The sequence below is a fragment of the Myotis yumanensis genome, unplaced genomic scaffold, assembly GCF_028538775.1.
Source record: "Myotis yumanensis isolate MYYU_CA2020_CCGP unplaced genomic scaffold, mMyoYum1.0.hap1 SCAF_1, whole genome shotgun sequence".
In the NCBI taxonomy this organism is placed as follows: Eukaryota; Metazoa; Chordata; class Mammalia; order Chiroptera; family Vespertilionidae; genus Myotis; species Myotis yumanensis.
In genome coordinates, this window is record NW_027223752.1 from 208,850,186 (window position 1) to 208,875,058 (window position 24,873).

General features: G+C 44.6%; 1 protein-coding gene across 1 annotated transcript in view; it reads left to right on the forward strand.

Moving 5' to 3' along the window:
- The window catches only part of SCFD2 (sec1 family domain containing 2), a 348,367-nt gene that overhangs the window by 283,518 nt on the left and 39,976 nt on the right, over nucleotides 1–24,873 (forward strand). Inside the window, exon 6 of the mRNA XM_070396672.1 lies at nucleotides 22,890–23,035. Within this exon, the coding sequence (XP_070252773.1) occupies nucleotides 22,890–23,035 (146 nt within the window). The remainder of the gene's footprint in view (nucleotides 1–22,889; nucleotides 23,036–24,873) is intronic.

Below are 24,873 nucleotides of genomic sequence, written 5' to 3' on the forward strand. Positions count from 1 at the left end.
AAGTAAGGGGAGCAAATAATCCCAATCTTTTCAGGGTTGGAATATTCTAGCCCTTGATAATTTTAAAACCTGGCATTCCCTACCCTTCTAAAATTGCTCAATTCAATATATTGGAAACATTTTAAATATTTTGCTGTGAGATTTTGAGAATATCTTTGGGATCTTTCTAAGCCAAACCTCTGATATCCATAGGTGATAATCACTCCTTTGAAGGTGCATTTTGCACCAAGAAGGAAAACATACCTGTCTGAGCATCAGCACCAACTCTGGCATTCAAAGTGTAAACCCCAAGGTACCGCTCCCAGAGACCCTGTATTAACCACCTGTGACAGTCTTCCAGGCTTTTGAAGCAGGCATCTTCTCTCAACTTTTTACAAGTAATCTACTTCTTTTTCATAATTAATCATTCCAAATTCACAGGCTTTTATTTTTCTCTCTGAAGTGGAAGATCTAGAAGATGATTTCAAAGGATGCAGCATTTGCTTTTAAAATCCAGTAAATTTAAGAATAAGACAGCCCAGTGTGGCTCAGTGGTTGAACATTGACCCATGAACTAGGAGGTCACTGGTTCAATTCCTGGCTAGGGCACATGCCCAGGTTGTGGCCTCAATCCCCATTGGGGAATGTGCAGGAGGCAGTCCATTGATGATTCTCTGTCATCATTGATATTTCTATCTCTCACTCTCCCTTCCTCTCTAAAATCAATAAAAATATGTTTTTTTAAAGAATAAGACAAAAATATGTTTAATGCATAAATCCCTAACTCATTATTCCATACTTAAAAAAGAGAAAAGAGTATTACAGTTCTCAGGAGTCTTTCCATAAATGGAAAGTTGGAGGAAGAAAAAGAGAATTAAATTTAAAGTTGGTCAAAGGTGCATTCCATTTGAAACTTGTGTTGTTTTACATTTCTTGGAAAGCCTGCCCAGGAATCTGATAACAGGTCTGTGAGAAGGCCTCAGTCTAGTGGGAGCTGTAACTTTCTGTTGATAAGGAATTCTGTCCCCTTGGTTTATTAGTGGTGGTGTTTTTGGATTGAAGTTTTTTGCCCTTGGCTTTAGCAGAAGCACAATTCATTTTCCCATGGATTAAAACACTTAGAACTGATAAAAAAAGAAACGTTTATGAAAAGCTCAGTGTTACATCCTCATATTTATTTCTATGACAAGGATATAGTATAATTTTGCCTAAGTTCCCCCAGATGTATGTGTTTGGGGGAAGAAAAGCTTAAGTGAGGGCTCAGGCTATAGAAATAAGGAGGAAACCAGATTTTCTGGGCTAAAGCCTCTAGTTCACTAAGGAAAGTTAAGTTCAATTTATAATTAAGTAAAACTCATAATACTTATATGAATATAGTCTCACTGAACAAAATTTAAACAATATAGAGAAGAGTTTCAGTTCCTCTTGATGCCTCCTCTTTTCTAATTCCACTCCTTTTCATGAATAACCTTCGTCATCAGTGTGTATATAATCTTCCACACTCTTTTCCAAGTATTCCTGTATAAATGTATGGGCAAAGTCATGCCTAGGAGTATATAGGGTTTTTTTTAAAGTATACATAATATCACAGTCTGCATATTGTTCTGCTACCTGACTTTTCCACTTAATATGTCTTAGAGATCTTTCCAGGTCACCACAAATAGACTTCTAATGACTGCATAATATTTCGTGTTATTAATTTAATCTTTATCTATGGATGTGCATATTAAATAATTATTTCTAATTATCCACTATTACAAATTATGCATAATGACCACCTTTCAACATACTTCTTTGTACCCAAGTAAGATTATTTCAAGGGTAGATTCCTAAAAGTAGAGTTGCTGGACCAAAGGGCCTGCATATTTGTAGTTTTTGCAGACGCCACCTTGCTGCCCTCCAAAATGACTTTGCTAATCTGCACGTCCCCGACCCCTGTGCATTACAAGACTTGATATTATCAAGATTTAAAATGTTAGCAATTTATGGTGAAGGGAAAAAAACTGCATTTGATTTAATGAGGTTTATTTTTAAAGGCTTTTAAGAATGTCATCTAATAAATGTCATACACATACACAGAGGAACCCTTTGTCCATATGCTCGTGTTTAGGTTCACTGTAAATACTGTTAGAGCCACAAGTCACAACTGCCCCCAGAGCCCAATTTAAAGACAGAATCAGTGGCTACTATGGCAACCAGCTTTGTGCTAGATGCTGGGGGGGACGAGGTGACTATGACATGATGGGAGGCGAGGTGACAGTGGAAAATACCCTTCCTCCTGGCGTAAATTGATGCCTGGAAATGTTCTTTAGGAAAACAGGTCCCTTTAAGATAAGCACTGACCCTTTGCCTAGAGACCTTCACTAGCAGCAAGAAGTCAGCCTATGCCAGGAGAGCACTGGATTACACCACAGTCTCTTTCGGCCCCAACATTCTTGATTGTTTAATGAGATTAGCTAGTTGACCATAATCCGCAGGACCTTGAGCGAACTGGAATTCAGGTGAAAGGAAGTGGTCAAGGATTATCTGCAGCTAGTGTGACTCCAGAAGGTTTGATTCCCTTTGGAAAGAGCTAAGACATTGAGTAACTGCGGAGGGACATGCGCGGAGGCCACCTTCCCCCAGCCACCCACTGGAGGTCACCTCACCTCCTATAGCTCTGCTCAGAGGAATGTGTCTAATCAAGCATTAGGCGACAGTGCCCAGCCAATCGGCTAAAGTGGATTTAAAACCAGATTAGAAAGCTGAAATAGCTCATCTATGATTCAGTTAGCCAGTGGTGTCACTGAGAGCAGCGTTTAGGTGACAAATGTGTCATTGCAACAACAGATTTGGCCGTTAGATTTTCTTTTATGGAAGGGTTATCACATCTGTCTCTTTACAGTGTTGGATTGGACTGAAATAGTTTGATAATTTTTTTCTTTTTGCCTTATGGTCTTTTACTCTGGGGTTTAACCCTATTTGTCAAGGTTCCATTCTTAAACCTGAGACTTTAGGGATAGGAGAGGGAGCTTAACATTTGCAAGACATGCTTGTTATAAAGTAGTATCATTTTCAGTGTCCTCTCTCCAACCATTGAGCATCTGGGTATTGGATTTAATAACACTGTTGCAGCATGGGAATCTTTTTAAAGTGAGACAAGTAGTAATATGTCATTTGTATAAATAAAGAAATAAAAGATTTCTCATTTTTCATAGATATAGAGAACAAACTGCTGGTTGCCAGATGGTAGGGGTGTTGGGAGGCTGGGAGAAAAAGATGAAGGGATTAAGAAGTACAAATTGGCAGTTACAAAATAGTCACAGGGATGTAAAGTACAGCATAGGGAATATAGTCAATAGTGTAATAACTGTGTATGGTGCAGATGGGTAGTAGATTTATTGGGGGGATCACTTGGTAAGTTATATAAATGTCTAACCATTATGCTACACACGTGAAACTAATATAAGGTTGAATGTCAACAGTAGTTGGAAGGAAAAAAAAGATCCTCAGTCTTGATGTAAATTGACATAAAATAAGTATTGAGAGGTCTTATGCTTAATTATATTAATCCAGACACAGCTAAAAGAGGCAGAATGTGTTTAGAATTACGGATGTGTTATCTATTGCTAAATAAAGTCCACTGGGAATATTTTTAGTGCATGTTATTCTTGTCCATTTCTAATGGTTTATCTGCTGAATAATTGTCTGCACTGTTGACATTTTGACAGCCTGGGGCTTTTATGTTTAGGTTCTCATTTCATTATATTGCTTGGCAAATAAAATGTCCTCAGTGGGCTAAAAATAAAGGTGTCCCATGTGTCTGGACCCACCCCTCCCTTCTAGTTCTATTTTAGGCATATTCAGGGTTGGGAAAGAACGAAGAAGCCCTCCTGGGTCACACAGAGCCACTGCAGTGTGAGCGAGGGTCTCTCTTCATGCCATCCTGCTATACGGAGTTTCGGTTTACATCACGGATAAGCTCAGTGCCTATCTGCAGCAGGGACTAAAAATAACTGAGTGACAAACGTGGTTTCTTTGATATGAGATGTTTGGAATTCAGCACATTCCGTAAGGCATGCTCCTGGCCACCAACGCCAGAGGGGCTGGGGGCTGCATCATGCCTTCCAGTGTGAGACACATCATCCTGAATCAATGGGCTACTCCCACACCTTTGTTGTGTTTTCGTTCTTTTTACCAGTTTATATTTTCTTTAGCAGCAGGAGGGTAATGTCAAATTCAAATAATACCAAATTCCATACTGCTTCATGCTTTTTTTTTTTTGTTTGTCTTCCAGGGTAGATTTATATGGGTCATATCCTTAGCTATCTTAAGCTATGTTGTACACATAGGCAAATCCCATTTTGATGAGGAATACTCTCGCATCAAAATGATCAAGAGAGCTAAACTATTTCCAAGGCCAAGCCACTGGTGCACTGGTTTCAGATAGTATTTACAGAGGGAAATGCCTTCTCCATGGGCCTCAGCCCCTCTCCCTTCCATACTCCTCACCCTGAGATGTTACTCAGTGAAAGTCTCACCTAAAGACAGGAACAATAGCTATCTTTCACTGAGTGCAGGGCTGTTTCAAGCCCTTCCATGTATTAACTCATGACTCCCCTCAGCAACCCTCTGAAAGATTGTTATCCATATTTAATTGATGAAACTCAGGAAAGTTAGGTAACTTGTCTAGGCCCACACAGCTAGTACTTAGCAGATCCAGAACTCACGCCCGTCTCCCTAGCCCGAGAGCCCATGCTCCTTCGGCCACATGATTCTACCTCTCCTAAGTCAGTGTCATCAGCCAAGACGGTCACAACTCCACATCAGCTCCCAGCTCCTCTCAGGTACGATCAGCCCTGGAATCAGGACTCTGAACTTCTTTCAAATTAACAGGCACTTCCCAGCCCCTCCACCGTGCCCTCGCCCATCGCCTCCCCGTCCCTTACTGAGACAGTCCAGACGCCAGTCTTGTGCCAAATCTTCTGCAGCTCCCGCCCTTCCTTTTCCTTTTGCTTTGGCTACCACTTTTCTACCATTCAGTCATGATTTAACGCATCACCTCCACTTTCTGTGCACTCCAGGCCTTTCACATATAGATGCTCAAAACATGTTTCCTCTCACATGCCGTTTCATCAAATTCCCCCTGCTAAAATCCCAGCAGTCGCTTCTCTTTACCTGCTCTCTAGTATTAACATGGCCTCTAGTATCACATCCAGTCGGTACCTTGCCCCATGACCTAACTTCCTGAATGTCCCTCACCCCTCTCAGGGCAGGCCTTCTGTTCAAGCAAGGCAGTCTGTTTCTGAGGGAGCCCTTCCTGCAGCAAGCATCTGGGGTGTGCCTTGTGTGAGCCAGACAAGTGAACCTGTGTGAGCGTCTGACTTACAGAAGCTCCTGGTCCAATGATGGAAGCAGGTTCAACAAATGGGATGATGCTCCAACACAGTATTTCTGGGATCTTTGAGGTGACGGCAAGGGAGCCTCTAAGCTACTGAACAAGAAGTGATAAGTTTAGTTTCCTAGGCTCTGCCTTACAGAAAGACCCACCAAAGGAAGCTAAGAGAGCTGTCAGAAAAGCAGCCACCTGATCTGCCGTGGTCTATTTTCTTATGTGTCTATTTGTTTATTGTCTATCTCAGCTGTGGGCAAACTATGGCCCGCGGGCCGGATCCGGCCCGTTTAAAATGAATAAAACTAAAAAAAAAAGACCGTACCCTTTTATGTAATGATGTTTACTTTGAATTTATATTAGTTCACACAAACACTCCATCCATGCTTTTGTTCCGGCCCTCCGGTCCAGTTTAAGAACCCATTGTGGCCCTCGAGTCAAAAAGTTTGCCCACCCCTGGTCTATCTCCTCAACCAGAATGTAAGAGCCCTGAAGCAGGAGTGCTGTGCTCGTTTGTAGATGCATCTCATAGAAACTGTCGCCAGTGCATAGTAGGTACTTAATAAATGTGTTTAAATTAATCAGTTTTCTAGAACTGTGCTAAGAAAGGATGTGAGGCTGATGGCCAGGACGTAGCTATGTCATTCATGGACTTGGAGAGAGAGTCTCAGCACCTCGGCTTCCAAGCTGCTAACCAGGGCCTGGGGAAATCAGGGAGATTGCTTGGGAAAGGGATCTACCAAGCTGGTATGTCAAGGAAAAGAAGAGTTTCCCAGGTACAGGATCCAGAAGGACATTTCTCACAGAGGGAGGACCGTGCCTGAGCCACAGAACATGTTCATGTCTACCCCCATAGAGCATCATGTTGTCTTTCCACCACCTGATATGCCCTTCCCTCCGCAACTTTCTATCTGTCTGTGTCTTCTCCTCCCTACTGCTTTGTCCTACCACTAGAGGCCCCTTGCCCATTGCCAAGGACAGACGCACCCAGTCTAAGCCCTTGGAGACCAGATGGCTTAGGGATACTAAGAGCACTTCTGTTTCCTGTTATTTCATCTGTGTGCCTTTCCCTAGCCGCCATTGGAATCTCCAGGTTCCAGGAGTCCTCCCAGATCATCTTCAGATCCCCTCCTTAATGTGTAACCCTTCTATAGTAGGTTGTTAAATTGCCCAAAGACCAAGACTATGCCAGTAACTTCCGAAGTAGGATTTCTGTTTCTCCCTAGACCTCATGGGTCTGGATGTGGTCCTAAAATATTTCCACCCAGGAGAGCCATTCATTTCTTAATTTCCAAAAGAGAGGGATCTCCTTCTGAAGTTCAGAATTCAGACCTGCATGGCTGAGTATAATCAAAAGAAGCCTGACTCATTCTGAAGTCCAATACTGGTTGTCAAGGGCTTCCGACCTTTTGGTGCTTCTTAGACACCTTTCTTCCTCCACAGCTTCTGTTCACTCTCTGGAAGGTGACCAGTCAACATGGATTGACTATTGTATGTCAGGCATTGTACAAGGTCTGATGAATATGTCAGAAACACTAGAATGAGTAGGGAAGCCATGGCCAGAGTGGCTCAGTGAGTTGGGCATCATTCCGTGTACCAAAAGATTTGCGATTTGATTCCTGGTCAGGGCACATGCCCAGGTTTCAGGCTTGATCCCCAGTAGGGGGTGTGTAGGAGGCAGTCAATCAATGTTTCACTCTCACATCAATGTTTCTTTCTCTCTCCCTCTCCCTTCCTCTCTCTTTCTAAAAAAATGATTTTATATATATATATATATTCAGCAAGCAAAATGCCCAGTCCTCCTGAATTGGGGTGCCAGCCACCCAGGGAATGTGTGCTCCCTGCTTGGGTTTGAATTCCTGAGCCAGCTGGACTGGAGGCTGCTGTCACCAGCAGGGTGGAGCTGCCTCTTTTGGCTTTTTCGGGTGTCTTTGATGTCATCAGCCAGTGGCTGCATGCCATCATAGTACTATTTGCCAGGGTGAGGCAGATGGCATATTCCTACCAAATGTTTTCAAATCTGAGCAGAGTGAGAATTACGTGAATGACACGTCTTTATTTGGCCATCATTTCTCATTTGCTTTCCTAGTTTTTCCTTCTCATTTTTTTCCCCTTTTTTCCCTTCCATAGCTTTTAGTATACTCCCACACCCCACCCCATCTTGCCTAGCCAAATAGTTCATTAAACCGTATTGAAATGGCCACTTTACTTGTCTGTAGCCTATGCTAGACTGTTAGCTCCTCAAGCACAGAGGCCATAGCTCATTCACTCTGAGGGCCCTTTTGCAGTGCCTGACACATTGTAAGGACACATGCTGTATGTTTGCGGAATGACCGAATGCCTTTTCCAGCTAATGTTCCTATGTTTGGCCCTGTGAGGAACCTAGTTGCATATGATTTCTGTAGAAAGTATAGCATCATCACAGGTTTCAGACAGATTTGAATTTTAAGCTCACCTCTGTCACTTACTAGCTATCTAACCTTAGCTAAAGTCCCTTCCCTCTCCAAACTTCAGTTTTCACGTCTGTACAATGGATGTAATACCTACTTCTCAGTGCTGCCAAGAAAATTAGGTGTGTTAGCATGTAAATGTCTAAAATACAGTAAAAGTCAATGTGTGTTTTAATTTCCCTCCTAATTGACTATAGTATACAGTCTTCATGCATTTTCCTCTTTTTCATCCGGGATTTGGAGGGTTGGTGTTCTGTCAGTTAGGATGGATTAAAAACCAACATCACCAGAATCTCAGTGGCTTCAAACAACAATGCGTAGTTTCTTCTCTGGGCTTTGTGTCCCTCTCAGGTCATGGGGGCTCTGCCAGGCAGCCCGAGGCTTCCTCTCCATAGAGCTTTTCCTGATGACTGAGGCAGGTGGACGGAAGTGGTAAATTGCATATCAGATTTTAAAGGCTTCCACTCGGAAGTGGCACATGTCACTGACATTCATAGTTTACCACCCACAGTAAACCCACCTTATTCAGGGAAGTGTGTGATCCTCCCACACGGTAGGAAGAGAAAAATCGGGGTGTTGTTGAACACCTATGACCACCCCAGCAATACTTCAGATGAGTTGATGTTAATATTCTATGAAATCTGAAGTTACTTTGACCTAAATTTAGAGTGAGGGCTGTTGAGCAAATGAGTAAAATCAATAAGATTGTAATGGTGAGTGTATAGCCTTCTTCAGATAAGAAATTGCTTGAATGACATTAAGTGTTAGTAGCGACAGGCTCTTGAGTTGCAGTCCAGTCTTAATTAGTCTGCACAACAGGCAGCAGAGCCCTCTGCTTGTGAGTAGATTCCCCATAACTAGATTAGCCCTAGGATGTGCCCTTGCACGTAATAAAAGTATGTTTCTTCCCCAAACTAACCTAGAGTTTAAGCTTGCCATAATTTAAACTGACCCTTCTCCTGGCTCTTTGCTTACATTTGGGCTATTTTACTGTGTTCCTGCTGTACTTCTTATCATCATCACTCAATGGTTTATTGATTGCCTACTGTGGTAAAAATGTAACATTAAAGAGTCTGGGTTCTGGATCCTGACTGCCTGGGTTCAAGTTATGGTTCTGCCATTAATTGGCTATGTGGCCTTGGGCAAGTTACTCAACCTCTCTGTGCCTCATTTCTCTCATCTGTGAAATGGGGTGATGGTAGCACCTACCTCATAGCATAGAACTGAGGATTAAATGAATGAATGCATGTAAAGTACTTAGAATAGTACTTTTCACATGGTAAGTGCTCAATGAAGGTTAACCATTAGCATCATTCTTAGGCATAGGGAAATACAAAGGGCGTTTGGTGCAGGAAGAAACGTTTGTTTTGTTTGCTGTTGTATCCCATGCTTAGAACGGTGTGCATGTCAGATACTCAGTACATATTTGTTGAGTGAATCAATGAATGGGCTCTACTCTCATGAAATTTAAAATCCAGCCTAATCCTTGACCCCTTTCTTGGAATAATAAGAGAACTTCCTTCTCTTAAAAGCTGCCTTGACCAACCTTGAATTTTCTATTTTCACAGCTATGCGTTTTCTGGTACATGCTAAAATAAGTAAATATTAGCCCATCAGATCAGCTTACACAGAACTAATAAATACAGGAGTTGATTCAAAGTTAACTGACAGGGAAAGACTGAGTAAGTAATGGAACAGGCAGGATACAGAAGGAGCAGAAGTGAAAGCGACAAAGCAAGGGCTGAAGTTCGGGAAGATGGATTTAGCCAGCCCCGTGAGCTGAAGAAGGCAGCGAGGGAAGGGGCCTGAGCCGCTGGGGCAGGAGCTGGAGGGGCCAGCCTGACATTGGAAGCCAGGCGGTGGCGCTCACCAAAGCTTGTGGAGAGAGCTGAGCAGGTGTTAGCAGAACTCAGAAAAGCAAACAGACTTGAGAGTGCCAGGGGGAGAGAAGAGGTATCTTAGGGTCTTATTTGAAGACACTCTTTAACCTAGAAAGGCTGTGTAAATCAGGGCTGGGGCTGCCCCTGTAAATAGCAGAGTAGAATGTACCTGACCCCACGTTTAATGGTGGAGTCAGTCTTTCCCATCAGGGTTTCTTCTCCACTGGAAATGTAGACTCTGCTCTTGACTTGTTCAGAGATATGGAAACCCTGAGACCACATTGAAGGGTGAAAAAAGAACTGAGCGTCTGATTTCTGCCATGAATGAGGGATAAGGTGGCAAGGTTAGGCAGGTGGAACGGAGGCGTTCAGTCGTGTTCATTTGGGGAAGATCAGTCCAGGTAGCCAGGAATAAATTACCCCCCTGCCCAGGGCCAGCCTTTCCCTCCACCAGCCAAAGCGGGTGGTGCTTTGGGCGGCTATGAAAAAGAAAAGAGATTGATGTGTATAGCTTTTCAGAATTGGAATATCTTTACTGTTTTGCTAATTTAAAACTGAAGTTTTGTGCTTTAAAAAAAATCAAACGGAACAGAAGCACATAAAGTAGAAGGTGGTCTCTCATACTTCCAGAGATAACCTTTGATAGGTATTGTTTCATTCAATAGCTGATTATTGAGCACTCCTATATGTGCCAGACACAAACACTACTTTAGGAGGTTCAAATGCATCAATAATTAAAACAAAGATTTTGGTCTTCACTGGGCTTACATTCCAGAGCTATACTGTCTAATACATTAGGCACTTATGACTAGTAATTAAACTAAATGCAATTTAAAATTGAGATTCCTCAGTCACACTAGCCACATTTGAATTCTCAATAGCCATATGTAGCTTATGGCTACCATATTGGAACACACAGATATAGAACATTCTATCATTGCAGAAAGTTCAATTAGGCAATGAAATTCTAGAGAAATAATGACTGTTAACAGTTTGTAATATATATATATATATATATATATATATATATATATATATATATAGTGTGTGTGTGTGTGTGTGTGTGTGTGTGTGTGTATCTAAAATATATAATGGCATGGCTCTACCTGGATTGGCTTACTGGATAGAGTGTCAGTCTGCGGACTGAAGGGTCCCAGGTTCGATTCTGGTCAAGGGCACATTCCCGGGTTGCGGGCTTGATCCCAAGTAGAGGGTGTGCAGGAGGCAGCTAGTCAATGATTCTCTCTCATCATTGATGTTTCTATCTCTCTCCCCGTCTCCCTTCCTCTCCGAAATCAATAAAAATACATTTTAAAAAAATAAAATAAAATATAGAATGGCATGTATATTGCATAGCATGTGTACTATACCTACTGTTCAATCTACTCTTGTTGCTTAACAGTCCTGCACAGGCATTTTCTTTTGTCAATAAATAGTAGGTCACACATAAATTTTTGCCCTCATATTGATGGGTGTTTAATTTAATTCCAGTTTTTCACTGTTATAAACCATATAACTGTGACCACCCTTGGAACCTATACCCTTACACATTTCTCCAACCCTTTCCTAATGAATATTCTGCAAAGTGGACTGAGATAGCGCATGTAGGGCGCTGAGCACACGGCAAGAGCCCCGTGCATGCTGGTGTGTGTGTGATTGTGTGAGGCGTTACCGAGGTCCCTGGAGGGGCCATTTCAAGGAGTTGCTGCTTCAGAGGTTTCCTGCTTAGATCAGTCCCTGAGGCTTCTCACAGCCAGCAGACCAGACAGCCATAGCCTGCCTCTGGAAACAGCCCTGGCCCACAGCCAGCATTCTCCATGGATTTGGGGGGGTGTTTGGTTTTTGCTTTTTGTTTTCAGAAGAATTACACATCTTGAATCTAGCCACATGTTCGATTTCCTGGCCGCCTCCTCAGTGCCTGGTCCCAAATACGGTGCCAAACCCCTTGCTATTCTGAGAACTGTCTCGTTTTATGAGCTCACTGCACAATGTTTTCACCTGGAGGGAGGCAAGCACTTGGTGCAGAAATGAAGGCAGATGTTGGCTGGTGTGTGAAGAGAGAACTCCAGTTACCAACCCGGACGATCTGGGTTGATTGTTTTTCTTTCCCTGGTGGAGACCTAAAAGAAATCCTAACCACCCTCGAGTTTGGATTTCTAAAGTCACTCTCAGCTCCCGCACCCTTTCAGCGAAACAAGAAGCTCTGACTTTGCTCCAGGGTTAAATGTCGTAACTGAATGATGAGCTGGCTGTCGCTAACCGGTTCTTCAGCCCCTCCCCATACCGCTCTTCAGGGAGATGAGTTTAGGCCCTGAGTCCAGGCCCTCCACACCCTCCAGGACACGTGGTGGACATGGAGTAACTGTGAAAACAGCTGTGGGCTTAAGGGTGCCCCTGCCCAGAGCACTTGAAAGCCTAGAAACCTTAACACTTTGTGATAATTCCTTTCCATTGACAGTTTAAACCACCCTGTAGCCGCCTCCATCAAAGGTTGAAGGAGATCGGAGTGTAAGACTGGATTGGGGTTGGGGCAGGTAAGCTCCTAGGAGGCTGCAGGTGGCGGCTGTCTCCGCCACAGCAGGAAGCTGGCCCCATCCTTGGGGTCAATGTGCAGGGAGACCAGCTGCCTTCTCTCCTGCCCCTTCCAGACCCCGAGCTGCAGGAAGAAGGCATCCCCCTGCAAGCTTTCCTGGTCCCCTGCCTTGGTCGGCGAGGTCCATTCTCAAGGCCCTTCCTTGCCTCAAAAAGAAGCGAGGGAGATGAGGGGAGGGGTGCATTTTCACCCTTCTCCCCATGCCATGGGCCCACTGGCAGCCCTCGCTGGACCTCATCCCATCTCTGAATCAGGCATGGCTCACCCACACACTAATCCACACTGCCTCCAAAGGAAAATACAGAAAAGTGGTAGATAAGAGGCCTCACTGAGCGGGAGCTTATATTTCAGGCGTAGCGAGGCTGGCTCGGTTCAATGGAGATTTACAACAACAGGTGCAGTGGAACCGTACACGGAGGCAGAGGGTGATCTCTGTGAGTGTTGGGGGTGGGGAAGGGGGGGGGCTCTCATTTGATCTGTCTGCTACTGGAAGAAACATAAACTCCATTTGCTCTTCTGTTCTCTTAAGAAACAAAGGGGATGAAAGGAACTTTTAGGCCAATAAGCTTCCCTTTTGTTCTTCCTTTTTCTCCAATAGATCAGAAAACGATTCCATATTATTAGCCACTGAGCCTTTCTCAAAATGAAAATGAAAAGACAAGACTGTCCCTCCATACTTAGAAATCTCATGATAGCAAGCTCACTGAAGCTGGGGATCAAGAAGCATAAAGGAAAAGACGGTTAGACTCTTCCAAAGCTCCTCTGAGTGAGAGTGAGAACAAGAGGCAGAGGAGGGCCGTGCAGTAACATGGAATGTGCGATGACTGGGCCTTTGATTTCATCCTTTTCTACAAGTGGACAATCAGCTGCAGCACAGGTTTGTGCAATTAGCAGACAAGCCAAACCTTGAGTGATGTCTTCATTGTTACTTGGATAAGAAAGCACTTCCCAGTGACACATCACGGCCAGAAATGACACCTGTTATTCCCACACTCTCAATTTTCTTGGCCTGTCTCAAAGTACAGCCTTATCTCTTAAAAGCCCTACGGTACTGTTTTTAAAACCAGAAACAAGACCTGGACTGAGATTCAGACAGGAGCAGAAGTCCTGTGTGTTGATGTGGTCCTTCTCAGCTTCCTTCCTTTCTGGCACCTCCAGGAAGCCTTCCAGGTGTTCTTCAGGCCGGGGGGTGGGGGGGGGGGGGGGAGTGGCCCAGGGCCTCTGCTGCAGCTGCATCAGGTAGAACCGCCCCTCCCTGCATCTCTGCACTGGACATGGGGAGCTCCAGGGCTGGTTGCAGGTGCTGGCCCATCAGGCACCCTTCCCAGAGGACAGGAATCAGCCTCCAGCAGGTCTTGGAAGGGCTCTCCGTGGAAGGGACATCTGGGCTTGGTTTCCATCTCTCTGAAATGCCAGACTGGCTCATTGGTTCTGAAACTGCTAAATTCAAATGATGACAGTGATTGTGCAAGGTAAAGAAAAATAGTGTAAGCAGATCAGGTTTTCCCCACCATAAGTTTACATCCATTCTGTGTGTTTTTATCTTTGTTGCTGCTTCAGCTTTCGTAGCACCCCAAAAAGAACAAGCAAGAAGCAAGCAAATATTCATGTAAAATCTGCCAACTGAGCTTAACTCGTGGCCATGGTTGGTGATGCCTTTCCATGCATATAACACAGGCTTCTTCTCCCCTCGCTCGGAAAATGAGATCAAATGGAGAATTTGTCACAGCGTCCTAGGAGGTACAGCGTGGCTCCCAGGGGCTCTGCCACCTGACAGCTTTTGCAAACAACCAGATGCAGGTAATCTCTCCAGTCAGCTCCAAGATGCCATCCAGCAAACCATGCCACGCTATTCAGAACCACCAGCAATGTCAACACACTTTGAAAGGAGACTGTAGTACAAATAGCAAGTTTATAATTCAATAGAATTAATTCAACAGAATAAAGACAGTCAGCCTGTTAGGAAGCGCTCATATCGGGCCATGCTGCCTTTGGGAGCTTGTCTGTGATTATGGCCAGGAGCTGTGTGCCACCTCCTTGGGCAGGAGAATGGGAAAGTTTGTGAGCATGACTGCTGGCATAAGTGGTTGTGTGGGCAGTTCCCCCACCTGCGGCAGGTCTCATTCCTGGAAAGGGGGACCCAAAGTTGAAAGGATAGGAGAGAGATCTGATTGTCTCCTGGTGGTAGCCCCATAATAGGAGATTGTATAACTGATCAAAAAATGGATGCCTACCTTTTAAAAGAAATAGCCTCAGATATGGTATTTCAGTTATTCAGAATGCTGAACTTCCAGCTCTCCTTGTCTAAGGTGATTTAGGTTGCTTTAATAACCAACATATAAAATCGTATTATTTAACGTGATACTACAGTATCATACGCTTAACAAAGTCCTTGAGGCCTCCCTTGTTTAACCACAGGAAAAGTTAAGATAAAGGAACTATGTTCGAATAGTCAGGGTGGTCAGAAAGGCCACTTTGAGAGAAATGTTTTGAAATAGATGGGCTGTTTCCTTCCGCGATGATCCAGTGTTGTCCTTTTTGCTGCCTCGGCATCTCCTGAAACAGCGCAGACGGTCAGGTTCAAGGGGCTGCTCCTCGCACTGCTGGTCCTGCATCCCACTCCCTGGGCCTTCCTGCCAACGTGGCCTGCGCCCTGCCATTGACCATGCCAGTTCCAAAGCCTGTTCCTGACAGCTTTCCCTCCTTCAGGCGTCCCGACATGTTCTCTCACAAAAGCCTCAGGGCTTGGGCTCCAATCCTGGGAAGTGACATTTTCTTGAGACTGAACAAGCCTTTCCCATCCACTGTGCATCCCAAACCTGCCTAATAATAAGAGATCTCAGCTGTTGCCCGTCCTTGGTTCAGCTGGTTCAGGGAGCTGAATTTGCTGGAGGCTTAACAAGGAGTGTGGCCAGTTTCTGCTTTGTTACATTTTTTAAAATGATGATACATTTAAAAGATTATATTATACATATGAATTATACATATGTGTTATACATATATATATATATATGGCTAATATGCGAAGTGTCACTTCTGGAGTTCCGCCGGGAGACCGGGAGTTCAATTGCTCGCTATGACGTGCGTTAACCACCAGGAGGTGGTGTGGAATGAAGGAAGGCCCCAGTCAGCAGCTGGCTGGCAGCTGGAAGGCCCCAATCGGCCCTGATCATCGGCCAGGCCTAGGAACTCTACCCGAGCATGAATTTCGTGCACCGTGCCTCTAATTACATCATAAACACCCATGAACCTATCACCCTATCCCAAAGGATGGCTTACCCACCCACCCCCACCCAGAGGTAATCACTGAAGTTTTGTATTTATCATTCTCTTCCTGTTTGAGACAGTTTTACCTCATATCCATGCATACTTTAACCACCTAGAGTCTCGTTTTGCTTGTTAAAGAAAAAACAGAATTTATGCAGCCAACCGAGGTTGTGCTTCTTAAGAAGCCTTTGGGGAGGTGACCCGCTTAGCATGCGGCTGCAACTGCTCAGCGCCATCTGGGAGCTCTTTGTTTGAAATTTCCTGCAGAGGTAGTTTATCAGCTCCGCGAGAAGCAGTGCTATTGCTTTACAGCATTCTGGTCTGACTCAACCCTTTCCCTGTCACCCCTCTGTCTTCCCCACTCACTGGTTTAAGGGTTATTTAGTGGGTGCCTCCTGTGAGCCAGGGCCTGGGCTGGGGCTTGGCAATGAACCAAGGAGAGCCCCTGCCTGCTGAGCTGATCGCCATCTTGCCTCTGCTTCCCTCTTGGTCATTTGAGCAGCGACTGTAGGCCACAGGCTAGGACATTTCGAGACACTGAGCAGGAGGCAGTGAAGCAAGGATCTGTGTGTGCGGGGAGCCTGACGGAGACTTTGGGAGGGACTGCAGGACGTGGTCAGGCTTTGTGGGCCATCTCGGGGCCTTTGCGGCATCACCTGGATGTCTCTGACTCTGATTTTATCTGTTGGACCAGCTTCGCTCACACCCTCATCCAAGCCCATGTCATTGCCTCCACACCTGCTGAGGGCCCCTACCATGAGGTGTAGATCAGGGCTCTGCAATGACCGAGGACATGAGCCCTGTAAACCTGCAGTCCGACCTCTGAGATGTGATTCTTTTAGATTAGAGGGACGTAAACGTCACACTACAGAACAGTCATGGGGAGGTAAAGCACAGCGTGGGGAATATAGTCAGTAATTCTATATATTATAATAACAGCATAGGATGCAAATTGTCCCCTCGACCAGGAGTTGTCCGGGAGTTTGACCAGGGGGCGGGGCCAGCCAGGGGAAGGAAGGGAGGGAGGCCCCAGCTGGCAGCTGGCAACTGCTAGGGACCCTGCCAGTGCACAAATTTCATGCACTGGGCCTCTGGTACTCTAATAACTTTGTATGGTATGTCAACTATAATTGAAAAGTAAAAATGATCTTTAAAAAAGTCACACTAGGTTATTAAACATTAGATTGCTGACACAGATACAAATTGCCTGTGTAGTATAAATATGAGACCTCAAATGTGTATATTTATTTATATATAATATAATATTATAATTGTTATGTATTATATGTTCTCAACCAGCCTCCACATGAGCCACTTACCAGAGTAACTGACATTTTACAATCCTCTATGAGTAGATTTTTAAATATTTTTTTATTGATTTCAGATAGGAGGGAGAGGGAGAGAGATAGAAACATCAATGGTGAGAGAGAATCATCAAGTAGCTGCCTCCTGCATGCCCCACACTGGGGATCAAGCCCACAGCCCGGACATGTGCCCTGAACAGAAATCGAACTGTGACCTCCTGGTTCATAGGTCCCTGCTCAACCATTGAGCCACACTGGCCAGGCATAATCTCTCTATGAAGCAGAATGACTAACACAGAAACTCTGAGCCCTCATGGCTCTATGGCAGCCTCCATGTGCCCGGGCACATCTGCCCTCTCAGGCTGAGTTGTATGATTCCCGAGACTTTTGGGTTTGTTTCCAAACCAGTGTATGACAGTTATACTTGTTACTAAGTTTAAACCATAATTAAATGTTCTTACATACCGGTTAAATATGAATTCAAAAAGAAAACTGTCTCAGTGAAAACCAAATTGAAAGCTTTTGAAAGACTCAGTGAAGCATTTTAAAAGTGCTTTTGAATTAGGTATGAGAAGGCGTTTGTAAAAGATTGTAGGAAAAAACATGTTACATCTAAAATAATTCTGCTCTCAGATTGTGCTATAGGTGTCCTTAACGTCTTGTCCTGCTTTCGATGAACTGAAATTAGAAATTCTACATGGTACATAATGGTTTTGTTTTTTAAAAAAGACAGAACTCTTATCAACAAGCAATACTCAAAGAAAAGACCTTGGCCTTTCCTCAAAAGATTAGTGAAAAAATGGACATTTATGTTTTAATTTTTAAAAAAATGTTTTATTTCTACACATCTATGTGTGTGGGAGATCTATGCTCATGATCCCCATCTTTAAATGGCCCCCAGCATATTTGACAGAGAGGGCTTCTACCGTAGCTTTACTTACCACTGACCAGCGCTGCCTACTCAGGAGTGGTTTATGCAGTCAACCTCCCTCCAGGCTCTCAGAGGGGACGACACTTGCTGGGGTTTATTTGTTTTTTTTATTTTGTTTGTGTGTGTGTTTTTATTTACCAAGGATTTATGGAGAACCATGAGAAAAGACTCCGTCTTTGAAACAAAGGTTTGAAAAGAGAGAAAAGGCAATGTCAGACAGCTGGATGGATGAGGGAGGTCATGACCTCCTGGTGCTCTGCCCTTTCTGGCCAAGTCCCACTCCCAGGCTGACCTTTTCTCTCACTGCCCCAGGAGCCCCTGGAGGTGGGGCCCTGCCACCCGGGGGTTCCTGAGAGGCAGGAAGGCAGCATGCAAACTGGAAAATGGGCCTGGTGTCTTCAACCTCGGGCCAGTCCAAGGATGAGGAGGCCAGCCTTGGGTAACTTGGGTCCAGATGACAGAAGGACCTCTTGACCAGGCTCAAACATTTTTTGGGTCCTAGTTCTTATCAGTCAGATGGGAGGGACCTTCAGAGCTATGAGAACACATTTCAAATCCTATTTTAGTCATGCCCTCAGTTTAGTCAGCCATAGAAGTGGCGTGGTTTATGTTGGTCCTGTCCCTTTGTGCATGTTGTGTGTGTACTTTGTGTGCGTGCATGCATGTGTATGTGCATGCATGTGTGTGCGCATGTGTATGCATGTGTGCATGCATATGTGTGTGTGTGTGTGTGTGCATGTGTATGTGTGTTGGAAGGCCTTATCAGCAGTTCTCAACCTGTGGGTTGCAACCCCTTTGGGGGTCGAACGACCCTTTCACAGGGGTCGCCTAAGAGCATCCTGCATATCAGATATTTACATTACGATTCATAACAGTAGCAACATTACAGTTATGAAGTAGCAACGAAAATAATTTTATGGTTGGGTCACAACATGAGGAACTGTATTTAAAGGGCCAGAAGGTTGAGAACCACTGCCTTAGATAATGGCTACTTCAGTTCCAATCCAGGCGAAGGCCCAGGACACAGCAGCCTCCTGAGCGAGATGCTTTATTTTCCTTACTACCTAAGGAATACAACCCAACTTATGGAACCAGACGAGTAAGAAGCCCAGCTTCATTTCAGGCATCCCAGGAGGATCATTTAGCTGTTCAGCCTTCTCTCCATCTTAGCTTCATTGTTGCTGAAAGTGTGGGTCCCTGCAGTGCACAAAACCATGGAAACCACTGTTCTCACTCCGGGGAAGCGAAGGGACCTCAGTAAGTGGAGACGGGTGAGAGGGAAGGGAGAAGGGCAGGCACCGACACAGGAGCCCAATTTTGTTGCTCTGAGGAGTAACTGGACCCCTGCCCAGGAGATCCCTGAGCCCTGCAGAGAAAGAAATCGCAGGGGCATGAGTCATCCCTATTTTAGGAGAATACAGGGGTGCCCTAGGGATTGGGGGCCTCCCTTATCAAGAAGTAGGCACCTGAAGCACACAATCCATGCCTGGCTGAAGTCTAGGGTCAGCTTCTGGTTTATTCTCTATGTGACCAGTGGATTAAGTGAGAATTGACTGGAGTTGTACACTTAGAGCTCCCTTACCAAACACTGTTATCTCATAAGCTGGCTTAATGGGGCCGGCTCTCAGGGGCTTATTGGAAGTAATGGAGTACAGCACCTTTGGGAGCAGAGATCCAAAGGCGAGTGTGCAGGCAGGCCCAAGGGACCTCATGCCTTGTGTGGCTCAGAAGGCGAGACTGGGGTCCAGCTGCAACCCCACGGCGAGTGTCTACCGCCAGGGACAGGCCCAGGTCTTCCCAAGAAAGAAGGCACTCACTCCCTTTTGAAAGCATTTCTTCCATCTTTAGAGTGAATTAAGTGTTTTATTGATCTTCTATATATGTGGTCTTAGCACCGCTGAAAGAAAGCAGTTGGTTAACAGGACCAACTCAAGTTAGACTGCGAGGGTTTGAATCTCAGCTTTTCTGCTTAGTAGTTGAGTGACTCTGTGTTATTTAACTTCTCTTTGGCTCAGTTTCCCCATCCACAAGATGGGAATAATAATGGTTCCTAACTTTCTGGGTTTCTGAGGAGACTAGATGAACTAATATGTATAAACTTCTTAGAATAGTGCCTAACATAAGTGATTATAACGATCACTATTTTCATAGAAAAGACTTCATCCCCTTCCATAGCTTTTCCGTCCACATCATCTCTTCGCTATTAACTGCAGCTACATTCACAGAGGAGATTCTGAATGGGGGAGGCAGTGTGCATGAAGGAGCTCATGTCTGTGATCAAAGGGACATTTTTAACTCTCATTTTGCTAGGGATAAGGCTGTGATCTTGCACAAGCCATGTCCTCTCTTATCCGCGCACGCACATGTGTGTGTGTGTGTGTGTCTGAGAACCCCTTGCTTTAAGGATGCCAGGCACACTGGAAAGGGTTGATGGCTTGGGCAGAAGTTGCCCTCCTACAGTTGGTCATTGACTTTTTCAGGAAAGTATTACTTTATTGGCAAATTTAGGACTTTTTATTTTCCTTCCAACAATTTCTTTGGCAGTCTTATTTTTGTGTTGGTTTCATTTTGTCCATTACCAGTAATCTCTAAACATTTTTGTCCAACAGCCTATGCCACAGGTGACCTAACTCTTTGCAATCATGTAGGCTTTGCTTAATTTCAATGTATAATTCACAATTTCCAGGCCTTGTGGGACTGAGCTTAAACTGAGGCGTCTGCATTAACGCCGCATCGTCAGTGTCAGAACTGAACCGAATTGTAAGGCCCTCAGTTGGTGTCTGGAGAGTTAGAGAATCAGTTGGTGTGGAGGAACAAACATTCATTTGGTGTCAGAAATGTGAGTAAAAACAGTTCCTAATTATGCCCACCCTGTAAGAGTTATATACAATGGTCCACAGTAATTACAAGGAGAGGCTCAGCTACTCACATCCTTCTCCCTGAGTCCGCTGCCGTTGGGTTCCTACAGATGCTCCTATGTACTTTACAAACACTCCTTTTTAGTTTAAGCTTGTTTGGATCTAGCTGTACTCCCTAAAAATGATTTTTCTCTTTATCAAAATCAACCAGTGTCTCCTCAGTTCACACCCATTGGGATAGCTACAATCCTGAAGACAGATAATAAGCATTGTTGAGGACTCAGGAAATCAGAACTCTCTTGCCTGCTGGGGGGATATAAAGTGGGGCAGACACTTCGGGAAGCAGCCTGGCAGTTCCCCCAAAGGCTAAACACCGAGTTTCTCTATGATTCAGCAATTCTCCTACTAGATACACACCCAATAAAATTGAAAATGTATGTCCACACAAAAGCTTGTACATGTAAAACTAGCATATCCGTAATAGCCAAAATGTGAAAATAACCCAAATGTCCATCAACTGATAAATGGATATATAAAATGTGGTTTATCCATGCAATGAATATTAGCAATAAAAAAACACAATGAAGTACCAATAAATGCTACAACTAGGGTGAACCCCAAAAATACTATGCTAGGTGAAAGAAGCCATCACAAAATATCATGTTTTATGCTTCCATGTATATGAAATGTCCGAGGTAGGTAAATCCATGAGAGAGAACTTGGACGGGGGTACAGGGAAATGGGCATGGAGTTTCTTATTGGAGTGATAAAAATGGTCTAATATTGATTGTGATGATGATGATTGTACAACTATACAACTATGTGAATATACTTATGGCTATCGAGTTGTAAACTTTAAACAGGTTAATAGTATCATATGTGAGTACTATCTCAATAAAATTGTTCCCCCAAAAGAACCCAGGAATACAGGCTTTGGATCCAGGCTGCTGTGTTCAAGTGGCTGCAGAAGCTCTGGGGCCCTGAGACAGGGTTGGGTGCAAGTACTGCAATTGGAAAACTATCCCAGGAAGCAGTCAGGAAGTAGGGAAGTGAGACAGGGAAGGAGGGAAAGCCAAAATGGGGGTCTTAATGAGCGAGTGGCAGTTGTGGGCAACTGGGACTCAGTCCTGCTGGGACCCCCTGGGAAAGCTGTGGAGATCACAATTCAGAATTGCTCTCCCACAGGATGAGCAAGCTGGGCTATTCCTATGAGTGCTGACTCCCCAGCCTGCTCCACAGAGAGGCCAAACATGCTCCCACGATTTGAGAAAGCCCACAAGAGACACAGAAACAAAGAGAGAGAGAGAGAGAGAGAGAGAGAGAGAGAGAGAAACAGAGAGAGAGACAGACATCCGCTACTTGAGGTAAGAAGCAATCAGGGTACAGGGAACAGTTCCCCAAACCTACAGGTGACGTCCAGCGTGACTGAGCAGGTACAGGCAGAGCATTGGCAGTGCCTGCTGACAGGAGCGCTACTTAACCCTCATCCCTACACTGGGGGAGATAATAGCTCCTATCTCATATGAGTGATGTGAGGATTAATGAGTTAACGCGGTATTTACTAGTAAGAGTCAAACATGCCCACCTTGAATCTTTCTCTATTTTTTTTAACTTCTGACTTACCCACAATCATCCTCTTCTGCATGAGCTTCTAACAAGATAGAGAATGCATTCATCTATTAGAAGTTTCTAAAAGAAATAGAATTGTTGCTGAGAAGGATCTTCTTATTAGGCCCACTTTGAGTTGTATTGACTTTGAATGGCTGCCTTTTGAAATATGCCATCTGTTTTGTTAGCATGTGAGAAAGATGCTCATCCCAGCATGCTCTGTTATCGGAGAACTCTGTCATCTTTCTCAGTCTTGCTGTCCTGTTTTTTGGAAACGGTTGGTGGCATTCAAGCGAGAGAGGTTCATCACAGCACTCTTGTATTTCCCCGTGTCTCCTCCAGCTTTCCCAGACTGTGTTCTGAGGACGGTAGGCCCTGGGGAGCTTTCTCTCTGTGAAATGTCTGCAGTCTGGGGCTTGAAGCCAGCGGCTGCGGTCCCAGGCACTTCTGAGTTCTGTTTCTGTCAAAGACATTTATACTCAACGTTTCATTGCTCGTGGGTGATTGAAGCAACCCACTGAGTGAACCGCTGGGGGAAAATAGGGTTTAAAACACACACCAATTGTGTAACATGGGGCTCAAGCTGCCATGACTAAAACTTAATTTAAATATTTGTTCACCCAAGAAAATGTCTCTGTGTTGTTTCAGGCTGCGACTCTTCAGTTAACCTGACATTTCACCAAGCCAAAACTGCCGTGGGTGCCCTCTTCACGTCGCTCCGGGATATTGCCGGGGCTCGGAGTCTCATGAAGCAGTTCAAGTCTGTGTATGTTCCTGGAAACCATACCCACCAGGCAAGTACATATGTTGTAAAGTAACCATGTAATCTGTGTGGCATTTCTAGGATTCAGAGAGTATAAGAAAAATTTCCATGTTAACCTCTCTAAAATGAGGGATTTGTTCTAGATGACCTCCAAGTCCCTTTCCCGTTCAGAGTTCTGGGTTCCCCTGCATCTAAATGCATTCCAAGCCTGGCAGGTGTGGCTCCATGGTTCAGCATCGCCCTATGAACCAGGAGGTCACGGTTCAGTTCCCAGTCAGGGCACATGCCAGGGTTGTGGGCTCCATCCCCAGTAGGGGGCATGCAGGAGGCAGCTGATCAATGATTCTCATCATTGATGTTTCTATCTCTCTCTCCCACTCCTTCCTCTCTCTAAAATTAATAAAACATTTTAAAAAAATAAATACACAGGCAATGTCAGGCCTGATGTCCTTTAAAAAAAAACCCCGAAAAACCATCCCGATGCATTTGTACAGCAGGCTTGATGTAGTGATGTGAGGACTGAGTTGGGACAGTCGCTGGGTTGGGACAGTCGCTGTCACAGCCTTCATCTGTAACCTTAGGCAAGTCCCTTCCCTTTTTTGTCCCCAGTTACTACAGATGCCAGATGAGGGGCTGGCCTTTGGTGGTTCCCAAATTTCTGGATCTAAGCAGTCCCATAAACATTCCGAACAATTAGAATAATAAAATTATCTAATAGTATTATGGCAATGAAAAAAAAGTTGGTGATAGCAAATGCATTTGTTACTTGAAAGTTCCCCACTGCTCTCTAAGGAGGAGGAGTGATTGGTGAGTAGGAAGATGGTAAGGAATCCATGAATAAAGGAATAATTGCTCTGTAAAAACCCAGCAGGGAGGAGCCATAGAAAGAGCCAAAGGGAAGCTTCAGGAGTGAAGGAAGACAGGACCCCTGAGGGCGGGGCAGTCTCTATTGGATGAGGAAGGAGACAGAAGCCAGGCTCCTGGTGGTCACAATGAGCTTTCAAGGAAGAGCAGGTGTCTCTGATAGAACAGGTCACTGAGCTTTGCTTGTGTGTGTGAAGGAACCTTCTCCTCCATCTCCCATGAAATCTTCACTGAAACCCACTCTATTTGCTAAGAGTTAAATGTTTTGTTAGTGAAGACTGACAACTTCAGGATGCTGGCTATAAGGCAGGCATGTACACGAGAGCAAAGGTTACCCACTGCAGCCTAGCAAAACCCTCACTCCTCCCCCCTATGTTCACAGAGCAGCTGACACTGAAAGAGCACTCCTGCTTTCCGTGTTTCCTTTCAGTCTCACGACAAGTAAACCAGAGACATATCATTATCCCGATCTAGGAAGGCCAAGGGACCTGCCACAGCACACAGGTGACCAGGGCCAGATGCCAGTACTTTGCCGCCAATACAAAATCTCCTCCCTTACTGTACTGTGGTTCTCAGGGAGGCTATAGAAATATTGATTGATGGTGCTGACGGGCATCTGAAATCACCCATCAAGATATAAAAGACCTTAGAAACTGGCACTCAACTTAGAAACCCAAGTTCCCACCCTTCATTCAGTGATCTAAAACATCTCTTCCACAAATACAGGTGCAGTCACTCAGATAATTAATTATATGCCATTTTGCTATTAAGAAATAGCGATCTTGTCCTAGCCAGTTTTGCTCAGTGGATAGAGCATTGGCCTGTGAACTGAAAGGTCCCAGGTTCGATTCCGGTCAAGGGCACATGCCCAGGTTGTGGGCTCAATCCCCAGTGGGGGACTTGCAGGAGGCAGCCAATTGATGATTCTCTTTCACCATGGATGTTTCTATCTCTCTCGCCCTCTTCCTTCCTCTCTGAAATCAATAAAAATATATTTTAAAAATA